Source organism: Anas acuta, chromosome 2 (genome assembly GCF_963932015.1).
Source record: "Anas acuta chromosome 2, bAnaAcu1.1, whole genome shotgun sequence".
NCBI lineage: Eukaryota > Metazoa > Chordata > Aves > Anseriformes > Anatidae > Anas > Anas acuta.
In genome coordinates this window covers 150,170,337-150,183,178 of record NC_088980.1, presented here as the reverse complement: position 1 = coordinate 150,183,178, position 12,842 = coordinate 150,170,337, and the positions used below count along the sequence as shown (strand labels likewise).

At 37.0% G+C, this 12,842-nt stretch overlaps 1 protein-coding gene across 1 annotated transcript in view; it reads right to left on the bottom strand.

The window, feature by feature from the left end:
• TG (thyroglobulin) overlaps window positions 1-12,842 on the bottom strand; it is a 153,282-nt gene that overhangs the window by 79,838 nt on the left and 60,602 nt on the right. Inside the window, 2 exon segments of the mRNA XM_068672691.1 lie at window positions 8,723-8,788; window positions 11,878-12,021. Of these exon segments, the coding sequence (XP_068528792.1) occupies window positions 8,723-8,788; window positions 11,878-12,021 (210 nt within the window).

The following is a 12,842-nucleotide window of genomic DNA, read 5'->3' as shown; positions in this document are numbered from 1 at the left end:
TGGCTTCTGATTGACTAGATGATCCAGTCACATTTGCAGAAGTCATGTACTGTTAGGTACAAAGGTATTCAGTTACTAAGGAGGTAAACTGGGAGCAGTTCTGTCCAGGTCTTAGGCATGCAATTCCCAGTGATTTAAATAAAAAGGTATCTGATCAAAACTTACAGGTATAATTACATTAAAGGGCACAGGACCTAATGCTGCCACACAAGTGCCTGAGCACGCATAGTACCTAACTCCTTTGAAAGCAAGTAGACATCCAGCATGTCTACATAGGACAGGACACTACCAGAACCTCAAGCAGACATCCAGGTCTACATCTAAAACAGGAGATTGTGTCCTAAGGTAATCTCAGTCTTAATCACCTACAATTTAAGTGTCTACATCTTAGTTAATTACACAAGACTCCTTTTATTGTGAGGTGGAACAGCTAGTTTTAGGATACAATATCTCCACCCTGGTTTAGATGTCCATGATGTCTGTAGAGGGAACCTCACTTTAATAGTTGAACAGAGATGCCTGCATTGCCTGTATAAATCTACATTCAAACAGCAAGTCCTGACCTTACAGACTAAGTGAAAATAAGACAAGAGTTTTTGCAAATGTTATAGTTCATATTTTCTTCCTTTACAAACGATCAGCAAAACTCCCAGAAAAGGAAATGCAATTTTCACAGATTTACAGGTGTTTCTTTTTAAAGCCACGAGGATTGTTTTGATCATTTTAGTTGGATTTCCTAGACAGTTAAATTAAATTTTATGAACTGTTCTAATGTCACATAAAAGCTACATAATTAAAAATTCATTCAATTTTACGCAGATATGTTTATACACAGACGTATTTATATACACAGACATGCATATTCACATATACATATATACATATGAATATATATGAACATACAGATTGACACTAGTATTCTTCAAATTCATCATATTCTGACTCACAATGAATTTCAAAAAAAAACAACAACACATTTTCTCATACACAAACAGATGAAAATATCTACAAGCTGTCAATTTTGCACACATAAGTTTAAAAAAAAAAAAAAAAAAAAAAGCTCAGAAAAGAATGTCTTTAATTATTTTAGTTCCTCTCATTTCAATGTATTTTAAAACCCAAAGGGCCCTCTGCTGAGTCCTAAACAGGAGGCTGGCATTACCCTCTGTGTAATTGTAGGATGAGGACAGAGCTTAGTCAGCTACTACCTTGCTATTCTTGGTAAGCAGACCTTGTCCTGTTGCTTCAGTTCATTTACCACACAGATGCAAAAGTTACGATAGTTCATTTCATTAAAGATTTCTTTTAGTCCTGTGAGAAACGGGTAACTTGCAAAGTTTCCTTCCTCTCCTTGCAGAGACAGCTGCTACCATGCCACTCAACACCAAATCTGAAGCTGGAGTCTCACAGAAGCAACCCTTGCAACCTCCTACTATCCATGTGATCTTTCTATTCATTTGCACTCTCGCTCCTGGAGGGAGCACTCAATCTCGGACCAGATTCATACCGATGACTTCTAGTATTGCCCCTTTCCAATCCTCTGTCCCACTGAGCCCAGATGCAGATAAATGCAGAAAGACTAATGCTTGTTTTGATATAGAGCAGGGCTCTGATGCAGAGTCATCCATGGCACCACTGGGGGCAGATTATTTGTTGCAAGAAGGCATTTTACCCATTGGTTGTTTCCTTCCTTCCTTTCCCCCATCTAGCAGCAGATACAGCAATGCCCACAGGCCATGCACACCCACTTCATTATGTGGACAAAACAGAGCTTTCTACATAGCTGACCTAAACTTGCCTCATCTAGAATTTGCTTTCACAAGGTATACAGCTTCAGCCTGGCACTGCCATACTGAAAATACATAATGCACCTGATGGGCTGGAACACATTTCTGGTTTATATATAGGTTCAGCTCTGCCTTTCCAAACCACATTTTGGCAATTGCTTTGATTGGATAATTGCAGTACTCTGAATCCAGCCAGCCCTGTAACTTTTATTGCAAAATTATAAATGTCCCATAAAGAGAACTTCTCTCTTCCAGATGTTCTTGTTTGGATAGGCAAGGTTTAAGACTGGATTTGCAAAAGGTCTCACACTGGTCTTACTCTCTTCCCACTCAAGTCAGAGGATCACAAGACTGAAATAGATTTCCTGGGGGCACAGAGTCCAGCCTCCCACTGTCACAAGCAATTACATTATAAAATCCCCTTCATAAAGTCAGCAAAACTTCCATCACTGACTGAAGTGAAGGCAAAGAGGGGTCAGTTCTCAGTTTGCTGGAAAATCTGACATTTCATACAAGGAAACAGAGATACAGAAGTGCAATAACATAAGTTAAATTTAGAAGAAAATTCATAAATGTGAGGAGATACGTAAGTCAGACTAGGTTAACATGAAATTAAGGAGGTACATAAATCAGATTTTTTTGGTCTACTATGCCTGATTTATTTTTGAAGATAAATTCTGATTTTAATTCTGAAGTTCATAAGCCATATTTAATAGCCCAGACTCAAGTAAAAAACGTGCTCACAGACTGAACTCAGTGCTTCATATCCTTAGAAATCAGTGGTTTTTTTTGTTTGCTTTTTTTTTTTTTTTTTTTCCCCTTTCCAATGAAGGCTGTGACCCTGCCTGTTTAGCAACTATCTCTGGAAAACATGCATTGCCAACTCAGAGTGGACCTGCAGACAATGTAATTTTAACATATAGTCACTTCCCATTTTTGTCAGTCCACTGAGATTTGAATAATTCAAAAGGAACCATTTTCTTAAAACTACCGCATAATAACTATAATCACACTTCAGACAAGCATGTTCAGAACTAACAAATGAGTTATTTATGGCCTTTAGCAGTGAGCAATTGTGCTATGCTGATGTGAAATGCAAACTTTCTGCCTCCTTTGATACTGCCAATTATAGCAAATGGTATAGAACAGTAATGTAATAATATAACTGTACCATATACTTATCTAGGTTTAAAATAACCTTTTAAAAAAGGTTAAAATCCTCTTGGTTACAAACAATTAAAACAAATTTAAGACCAAAGATAATAATTCTACACCAGAGTTCCAATACGTTGTACATAGGCACAGCAGACCAGTTTCTAGGAATGGATGAAAAAGGCTGTCTGTGTTTCAACACCAAAGATCCCTCTGATACATTCTCAATATCGTAGGGAAAACAGAAAAACAAATAATGCTATTAATCATCATCCATATCCATACTTGTTAAAAAAAAAAAAAAAAAGAGAGAGATTTCTTAGTCTCACAAGCAAGACACAAGTTTCTGGGAAAGGTAGTCAAGTACAGGGATCTTCACCTTAACTGCAAGCAGCTTTCAGATGTTAACCCAAAGAACAATATTCATCTTAGAAGCTTTCAGACTGCTCCAGAGTTCTGCTTCTCTAGGCAGCAGTTGGTCACAAATGTACTTGTGGTCTCAAGAAAGCCACAGGGAAAAAAATGAATGGAAATCTGTTGTCCTAACCCCCTCCAAGCTTTCCATTGTCCTCCATCACCTCACTGAGACTCGTATGGATCTTCAGGGAGAGTTCAGTTCAGCTGACCACATGCTACAGCACCTGTACTACTATGAGCGTCCCTGTTGAGACTGGAAATAACTTATGTGCTGAAATATCCTGATGGGAAATTTATTGCCATGTGGGAAAATTCTGTAGCCACTGCTCAGTCCTGCATCGAGGGAATTATGATAATCATTGAGGGATCACAGAAGGAGGAAACAGGAAGGATCTAACAGATCATGACATCCATATATCTTGGTGGTTTCTCAATAAATTACTTAATTTGGGTGGAGTGGAAACTGAGCCGATATGATCCCTCCACGTGTTTCGGTATACATTCTCTGGTCACGTGCAGAGACCAACGGTCATAATCTACTAGAAGTTGCCAGATCAAAGAAAAGTAGCTCTATCCTATTTAAAACTGAAGAATCTGAAGACACAAAGAGTCATTAAAGTTTAGATAAAATCTGATAATAAAATACAAAAGCAGAAATTATACAACAGTCCCATTTCTCCCTTCTGCATACTCATGAATATTTGCAGGCTCTTCATTTTAAGTACAAGTAATTTTCTAAAAATCCAGGTAAGAAAGTTCATAGACCCTTTACTTCTTTCAGTCTAAGTTATAAAGAAAAAATTTTCTTCAGCTCAAACACCTCTGCCAAAATTGTTTGAATAACAGTACTATACAACTGTAGGATACCAAGTAATATAAGATTTATCTAGAAAAAAAAAATTCTTATCTTTCTGTATCTTCAAGTGACTGCAGAAAGTTCCATCTCACATCTAATTATGAGACCTGGCTATTTTCTCAATTACTATAACATTTCTCCATATTCACAGGACTCAGCAGAGTTCTTAAATACTAGCATCAGTAAACCAAGACCGCAACATGACTATCTTAGCATTTTCAGCATAGGCAATCTTAAAATAATAGCTGTCCTCCCATCTTTAAAGGTCACAGATCATACCTGAAACTAGCCACAGATGGTTCCATACTCACTGTCATCACAGCACATTAGCTTCTTCAGGGGAAAAAATGTTCCAAATGTAACAAGTAGGACTTTCCCAGTTTGTTCAATATATGTATTTTTCAAGCATTATTTCTCAGCCAACAGAAGATGTGCAGTAATCATAACACAAGAGCCAGAGCATGCTCTGCTCCATGTGATACAGAAATCAAAGTATACAAAACTAATATTTAGTATTTAGTTAAATATAACACATTCTGTGAGATATACTACAGATTAATGACGAAGGTGGCTTGGAGAATTAATCCTGATGTCAAAAACGGTATTGAAAGAAGATAAATAGACAAAGAATAAGGAAGCAATAGCAAAAAAATCAGGCAAAAGGCACAAACCAAACCTCAGTGTACACCTTGTCTGCCTCCTGGCAGATAACACTGACTTTTGGGCCATAAACATTTCTTTTAAGGAGTGTTCTCTAGCCTGGCTATTCAAGGGAAAAGATGAACAGTTTTGACAGTTTTTTGTTTGTTTGTTTTAATCTAAGAATGACACTTCAACATCTCCAGGGAAAGGAGATTCCACTAGCTTTCCAGTGATGCTCAGATTTGAAGTGACATCCTTCCATAAGGGTAGAAATGGAGAAACTGATATTCAACAATGTTGCCTCTGGTGGGATATCCAGAATTCCTCGAAATACCTTACAGATACATAAGCCAGCAAACCACCAAAGTAAAGACAGCAAAGGAGCAAATAGTCTTATTAATTTGAGCTAGAAAAGCTGAGGCATGTGTGAATGTGAGAGACCTTTTTTTTCCAGGATGAGTGTTAAAACAGCTTTTTTGTACAATTGCTAAGTGAAGGTCCTAGCCAGTTTTCAGATAGATCTAAAAGACAACTTGATAAAAAAAAAAAAAAACAGTTTGATCCAAGATGCAAGTCTGCCCATTTCTCCAGCCTGTTGAGGTCCCTCTGAATGCTAGCACACCCACCTGGCACCTGGTCTGTAATCCATGTTTCCAAGCTTTTTATTACCTAAAAACTCACTGCAAAACTCAAAAAAAAGACACCCTCCCTCACTCTGACCAAATGTCCAGGTCATTACTGAAGATGTTTAACAACATGTTATGTGAGATTGCATTGACAGCCTTGCTGAAGTCAAGATCAAGAGTGTCCACTGCTCTCCCTTCATCCACTTAGACACTACTTGATCATAGAAGACCATCTGGTTGGTCAGGCATGATCTACCTCTCATACAACCACACTGACTACTCCTAAGCACTTTCCTATTTTTCACTTATCTGGAAATAATTTCCAGGATCTGTTGCTCTATCATCTTTCCAGGGACTGGGGTGAGGCTAACTGGCCTATAGTTCACTGGGTACTCCTTGCCCTTCTTGAAGACAGGAGTTTGCTTATCTCCTGGCCTCAGAAACCTCTCCCCATCACCAGGATTTTTCAAAGAGAATGGCCTCCCAATGACATCAACTAGCTCCATCAGCATACTTGGATTCATCCCATCAGGCCCCACGGGCTTGTATGTCCAGCTTGTTCCCTAACCTGATCTTACCATGCTAAGGGTAACTCTTCCTTGCTTCAGTCTTTCCCCCTGGTCTCAGCTTGGGATTGCTGAAGCTTTGACTTACCAGGAAAGATTGATGTTAAGAAAAAACAAAGTACTTCACCCTTTTCCGTATTCCTGGCCTTCAGATCCCATTCAACATCAGACCTTCATTTTTTCCTACTTTTACACTGCCCATAACACTTGTAGAAGTCCTTCTACAAGGCTATTTCCATTGTTCTATGTTCCTTCATGCCATTAACCCTCTATCAAGAAGAAAGATGAATAAAACAAGTGAAGCATGTACTTCCCATGAGACTGAAAATAAGCCTGCTAATTTGGGTATCTTTATAATATGTCAGATGCTGAAAACATGACAGATTTGGAATGGAGTAATGCTCTGTACCCCAACTCCAAATGTGAGGAAGCAAAGTGCTGGAAACTCTGTCCTGAGCACTGCAAGTTGGGTAGCAAGAAAGGGAGGTAGCCAAATGCATTAACTGTCCTTTAAAATATAGGCTTTACCTGGGTTTCAGTAAACTTGGACTCTACATCGAATATAACATTAACTTAGCTATTTCACAGAACCTTCTGGAAAAGTATTCAAGTATCTTTCTGATCTTTTGATGAAAAGTTCTCTCTCTATATATATATGTGCTTTAATGCACACGCAAAACATGCACACAAGAATGTCATTGGGCAACGATATTTTCTCATGCTCATCATCTGGCTACCACGCTCACAGGGACAGTAACAGGGACAACCACCTGCCTCTTCAAGAAAAATCTCTGTTCACTTGGTTGGTTACACAGACTTCTGCAAACCACAGACTTCACAAGTTGCTTTGTATTTGGAAATATGACCTGGAAATGGGTGTGAGAGAAAGAAGGTTTTTACTAAGGGTAAGATGAATACCTAACTTGCTGTGGTTAAGTTCTGGACAGCCTGGAGTGAAAATCAGATGACTGATAAAGGTTAATTTCCTTCAGTGTTGCTTAGTTCATTATTTTCCTACTTAAACACACACACCAATAAATAAATAAATAAATAAATAAATAAATAAATAAATAAATAAATAAATAAATAAATAAATCACAAAATGTGTACTAAACAGAGAGGGAAGAACAAAGCTTTAGTAAAATAGGTTTCTGTTTTTCCCCGACTTTGCAAAGGAATAAAATTGTCCTACCTACGTGCTACCCCACTAGCTTTTCCCAGCATTTCTCTCACACACAAAAAGCTTTCTGCCTACTTATAAGAATAGGGGTTTTCCTTTTGCTACATTAAAGAGATCATTAAAAAAGCATAAATTCTACTAACAAATACAAATTTTCTGAACACAAGCGTAACTGGTAATCATAGATAAGATGATAAAATAGTTAATAATAAATTCTGAACTTGATGTTGAAAATGTTTTGCAAATATTAACCACCTCTTGCAAGGCCTGTTGCAGCTGGTTTAAGGAAAAGTGGAAAAACAAGAAAATCAGTAAATTAAAAGATTTGTTCATGATAAACAGGTAATCAAGGGCAGAGAGATGGATGAGACTTTGCAATTTCAGTCTAACCCAAAGATTAAATCAAGTTGTATAATGACTAGTCAACCTGCTTCCTTTCTGTTAAACATAGCATTTAGTAGATATGCTGTGTATTTATGGAAAGGATGCATCAGGGAAGCATGTAGCTCTTGACAATTTGCATATGTTTTTAGGGTGCAATAAACACACAGCCCTGAAACACAGTGGTTAAGTTTCATTTATTAAGAGGATCCACCCACTTTTAAAATAACACATGCAAGTATCATAAGATTTACTGCAAGACTGAAATAACTTTTCTTCCTCATAAAAAAAGACAGTACCATAGCACTTTACAGCATCTCTTCAAAAGTGGGACCCAACACATATCTGAAATACGACATTTCTTGATATCCAGTTCTGAACAAACTTTGAGATAATATTCTCACCCTTGTGGAAAACTGTAAACAAGGGCTGGAATTTATCATTCTTCTACATAAATTCTAAATGAATTTTTCCTGTCTTTCTCTTGTTTTTTAAACAAAAAGCTTTAAAGGGGAAAACTAGATTTTCTTTGCATCCCTATTGCAATTGTTTGCATTCCTCTGAAAACTCATTGTCACTCCTCACATTCAGGAAAATCTTCAGCACATATTTACAGCAACTTATGACAATTTGTCTAATCTGGCATTCTGCCCTTGCCATCCTGGTAAGCACCAGACACTTCAGGGAAAGTGCTAGAAACCCCACAGCAGTCAACAATAACGCAATAACCAGCTTTTTAGGAGGTTTCCCTTGACAGAGCATTTCTGCATTGGCCCCTGAGCTACAGTGTGAACACTCACATCCATTGAAAGTCTGCATATATAAACTGCATATATAAATGACAAATTTCTTTGTCAATCCTGCCAAATATTTTGGCTTAGTGACCTTGTGGCAGTAACCTTGAGATATATTAAACCAGCAGTCAGGCTGGAAAAAATTCTTCCCTATAAATGATACATGACTAATAAAAAGAATACATGCAGCACCTGAATGAATAAACTCATGGGAAAAACAACCACCACTTCATTATAGTGTGATTTTTTTAGGAAAACATAGAAAATAGATAATGTTTCCTTGTTTGTTTGTTTTTTGACTTAATACAGGAATACACTTACCAGTTTCTGGCCTGAAAGGTAAACTAACAGATGGACACAGGTTAGGGACGGCATTCGTCAAATCAACTAAAAGTAAAAAAATAAAAATAAATATATATATATATGAACAAAATTACACTTGAAGGTTTAAAATGTAATCAATACCTCAGTATTTCCCATATCATTTCTGAGATCTGAATGTTGCATCTTCTCACCTTAAGCACCAAGAATAAGAATCTGAGCCTTTTCTGCAATCTAACCCTTTTTTGGTTTGTACATGAAATCAGACATCCCCCAATTTATGTATTTATAAACATTGCTACAAACACTTTGCAAAATGCAGTTATTTATGATTAACTCATTTCAGTAGTTTTGCTTTTTTTTCCATGCCCCACTCTGTATTTGGTTTCTTGAATCGGAAGAGACATGATATTTTCTGTTTCCTGATTAGCAAACTGGAATTTCTCAAAAGGAGAATTAGGAACAAGACAGTTTCCAGCAGGAAACTTTTCAAATTAAAATTCAAATAATCATTCATATTTTCCACATATGAAGCTTCTCAGTTGCTAACATTTCCCTTAAACATTTTGCAATCTTAAGTAACAAATAATATCTTGCCCTCATGCAATCATATTATGCAAAACACTTCAACTAATCAAATGAGTTATAAATCCTCTACTATTACCATGCAACAGATGCTGAAGATGAATCTGATTTTTCGCTTCTTCCACTTTGTGTTGTCCATGCATGCAACCAATACAAATGTCTAAATGCTCACAATTTTTACCACTCTCATTGACATTAGGATCCTGCATATAGCCCTAATTCTTCACTATCTCTTTAAAATGCTACTGTGCATACACCATTTACTGAACTGCAACCGACTGTACATACCTAGATAAATTGCTCACGAGCAGAGCTGTATACATGTAAACATATTATGAAATGCAGAGACACGACCACTTTCCTACAAGCAGAAGATGGGGAATAAAACTAAAGACCCCACCTCGTAATAAGTTCCCACTACATACTGTAAATTCCTCCTTCAGATTTCACTCATTCTCCCTTTCAGCCTGAGTCTTCTTGTTCCTCTTCCTGGTTCCCAGACCCCCAACACACCAGCACAACTGATACAAATTTTTGTCTGCAAATATCTTTATTTGCATACACATCTGTGCCTTAGTCTGTGTTATGGTGGAAAAACATCTGAAGCTTCCTCACTACATAAGGAAACATCACCGTTTCTCCTAACGCTCTCCCTTTTGCATATGCCATGGCCTTCTCTTCATCATTCCTCTGTCTGTGAAGCAAGAAGCATCCTTTATTTTTAGGTGTTTATCAATGAGAGAAAAAAGTATTCCAAGAAGTGCAAGTTTATCTACGTGTCTGCCGACTCATCCTCTTCTCTTTGCCTTTCTACTGCTCTTCACTCTTCTCTCCTAGTCGCGTCTCAGCTCTTCCTGCCCACAGGCTCCTGACACTGTGTACCTAATCTGGGCTATTGTTTCCCTCCTATCATGCTAAACCCTCAGACTGCCCTCCGCAAGCCCACACATTGAGAATTTAACAAATCCTGTAAGCTTTCATGACAGTTCCTCAACTCTGTGCTGCATCTTCTCTTTAGCAAGGGTTGCACCACTAGAGGAAGAAACTGATGTTCTAGTGGGCAGAGTGCCACCATGGGGCTTCAAATGTTCCAGAGCAAGTTCATATTTCAGACTTCCAGTGAGAATTAGGGTTTTATTTAAGTTACCAACACTGAAAAAATGCAGTGCATTGCAAGGACATCTGATTTAGCCCTACAGGAGATGTACTGGGCGTTATATACCCACACTGTATGCCTTCCCTTTCTACTCAGATATCAAAATCCTTCCCGACTCTACAAGAAATCAAGGAATTTAAAAGCAGTAAAAAAAAAAAAAAAAAGCTCCTAATTACTGTCATTTGGCTCAAATTGTTTCCCTGATTCTGCCAATATCACAAGACCTGACCTCATGTGGCCTATAAGAAGTAGGAAGTCCAGTGTCATTTAGTGGACTGTCCAGCCAACCAAAGTTTTCCATGCATTTCTTCTCTGATCTCTACAGAACTCATTCCTCTCAGTGTTTTAGACCAGAGACATTTCAGAATTTATGAAATTTTTCCTCTAAATCATCATACTGATGTTCCAAAATGTCTCCCACAAAAACTAAATAATATTCTCTTATGCCAGATTAGGCCAAATATAGATTCTGAAGAAAAAAAATAATAAATAAATCCAAAAAATAGGATCTGATGTGATACAGACCTGCACTAACTTTTGCAGCCCTCTTCAGAATACCAATTATCTTAATGAATAGTTAAATAGCTGCTCTGAAATGCACATTGCCTCCACCCTATGCTGTGCAAGATGCTACAATGTTTGTTATGACCTATTCTTTCACATCAGAGAAACAATAAGATATTTCGCTTTGTTAACATCTTTCCTTTTCTTCACCCAATTCACAAAACATGTTAATCATTAGTATAGTAACTCTAAAAATGGTAAGTGAAAGCCATTTAGACATTTGCTGTCCATGGAGGTGTTAGCTAGAGAGGACAGGAAAATAAAATTTGCACTTCATCCAAAAATGACCATTCTACAGTGGCATGGTTACTACTATGGGGAGTCTTCAGTTTGTGCTCAGTTCCAACATGGAATGTGATGAATTTTATATAGGTATATATATATATTGTTCTACTAGCACAGATGAAATAATGTCTTTTCCTATACTGAGATATGATAAAAGATATTTTCATGATAGCTGTCAGCTTAAAATTCTGTAACAAAACCAAACCTTTGAAGCAACCCATCCACACACATTGTTAAACCACAAGCCAAGCAGAGAGAAACAAAGAATGATTTCTTGACCAGGACTGTGAAACAGAACAGAATATGTTTGGAATTGGAAGAATTGGCCACAATTCTCCCATTCAACCTGAGAAATTCTATAAAGGTATTCCTATTCCTTATCTTTAATATTTGAGATTAAAATATACTTTTCTTTCCCTCATACATACTTGTCTGCCTTGTCTGTTTTATGTGTTTGCAAATGGGTCTGTCACCTGAAAGCTGAAGCTTCTGTGCATTGAAGCTAATTAAGAGGATCCGACATGCAGATACCAGCTGGCAGGGCCACATGCTCTGCAATACTTACCAGGCTTTTGATACCAGCCAAATGGATGTATTCTGACTTCAGCATCTGGCAAACTACAACCTGAAATTTGCCAAGCACTTCTTGATTCCTCAGCACATGTCTGAATTCCTAGGCTGTTCAGAGTCAGGCACACAATCTTTCCTTCTGCCAAGGAAATAAATAGTTATAGAAATGAGGAGGAAAAATTCCCATGTTAACAATTCGCATGTTAAAAGAAATTCCACTGACTTGGAAATTAAATGGAAATACCTAAAACAGGCAACATTTTACCATTAGTGAAAATCCTGTCACAAAGTCATAGTCTTTTCTTTTGAGCAAGCAGTCCATTCTGATTAATTCAATCTTGAAAATTAAAAATCTATGTATATTGAAACATAGCTCCTACTTAAATCAAAGATCAAAATTATGCCTTTAAAAGAGCTAATACAAATATTTTTCTACCTAAGAATTTTTGGCTTTGAAACACAAAGTTTTATTTAAGATTTATTCTAATTCATGTGAAAATTGCAACTGAAATTCATATTGAGTACAGCACTAGATGTCTGAAATGCTATAGATAATAAATATTAATCAGATTAACAAAAAGGTGTCAATTTAACTATGTTTAATGCTTTACAATCCTTAATTTATTTTTAGAACTATTTAAAGAAACTTAAACTTGTACTCACTTAAGTGGAGAGAAAGAAAAGTGTCTTTAGAATAGATCTTAGACAACCAAAGCCTTTAATGATTCTATAAGTTGTGTTTATGCATGCCTCTGCTGACTATAGAAAGAGCATAGGTCAACAGTACCCTTAACTTAGCCATCTCAGGTAAACAAAATATGCTTGTTTGAGTTTTCGGAGACTCTCAGGTCACACACACTATTAAAGACCTGATTTATTCCATCTAATAGAAATGCTAACTTATGTTACTTAGATGTCTTAAGACTTAAGATAGCTTAAATACTAAGGGGTTGAGTACAA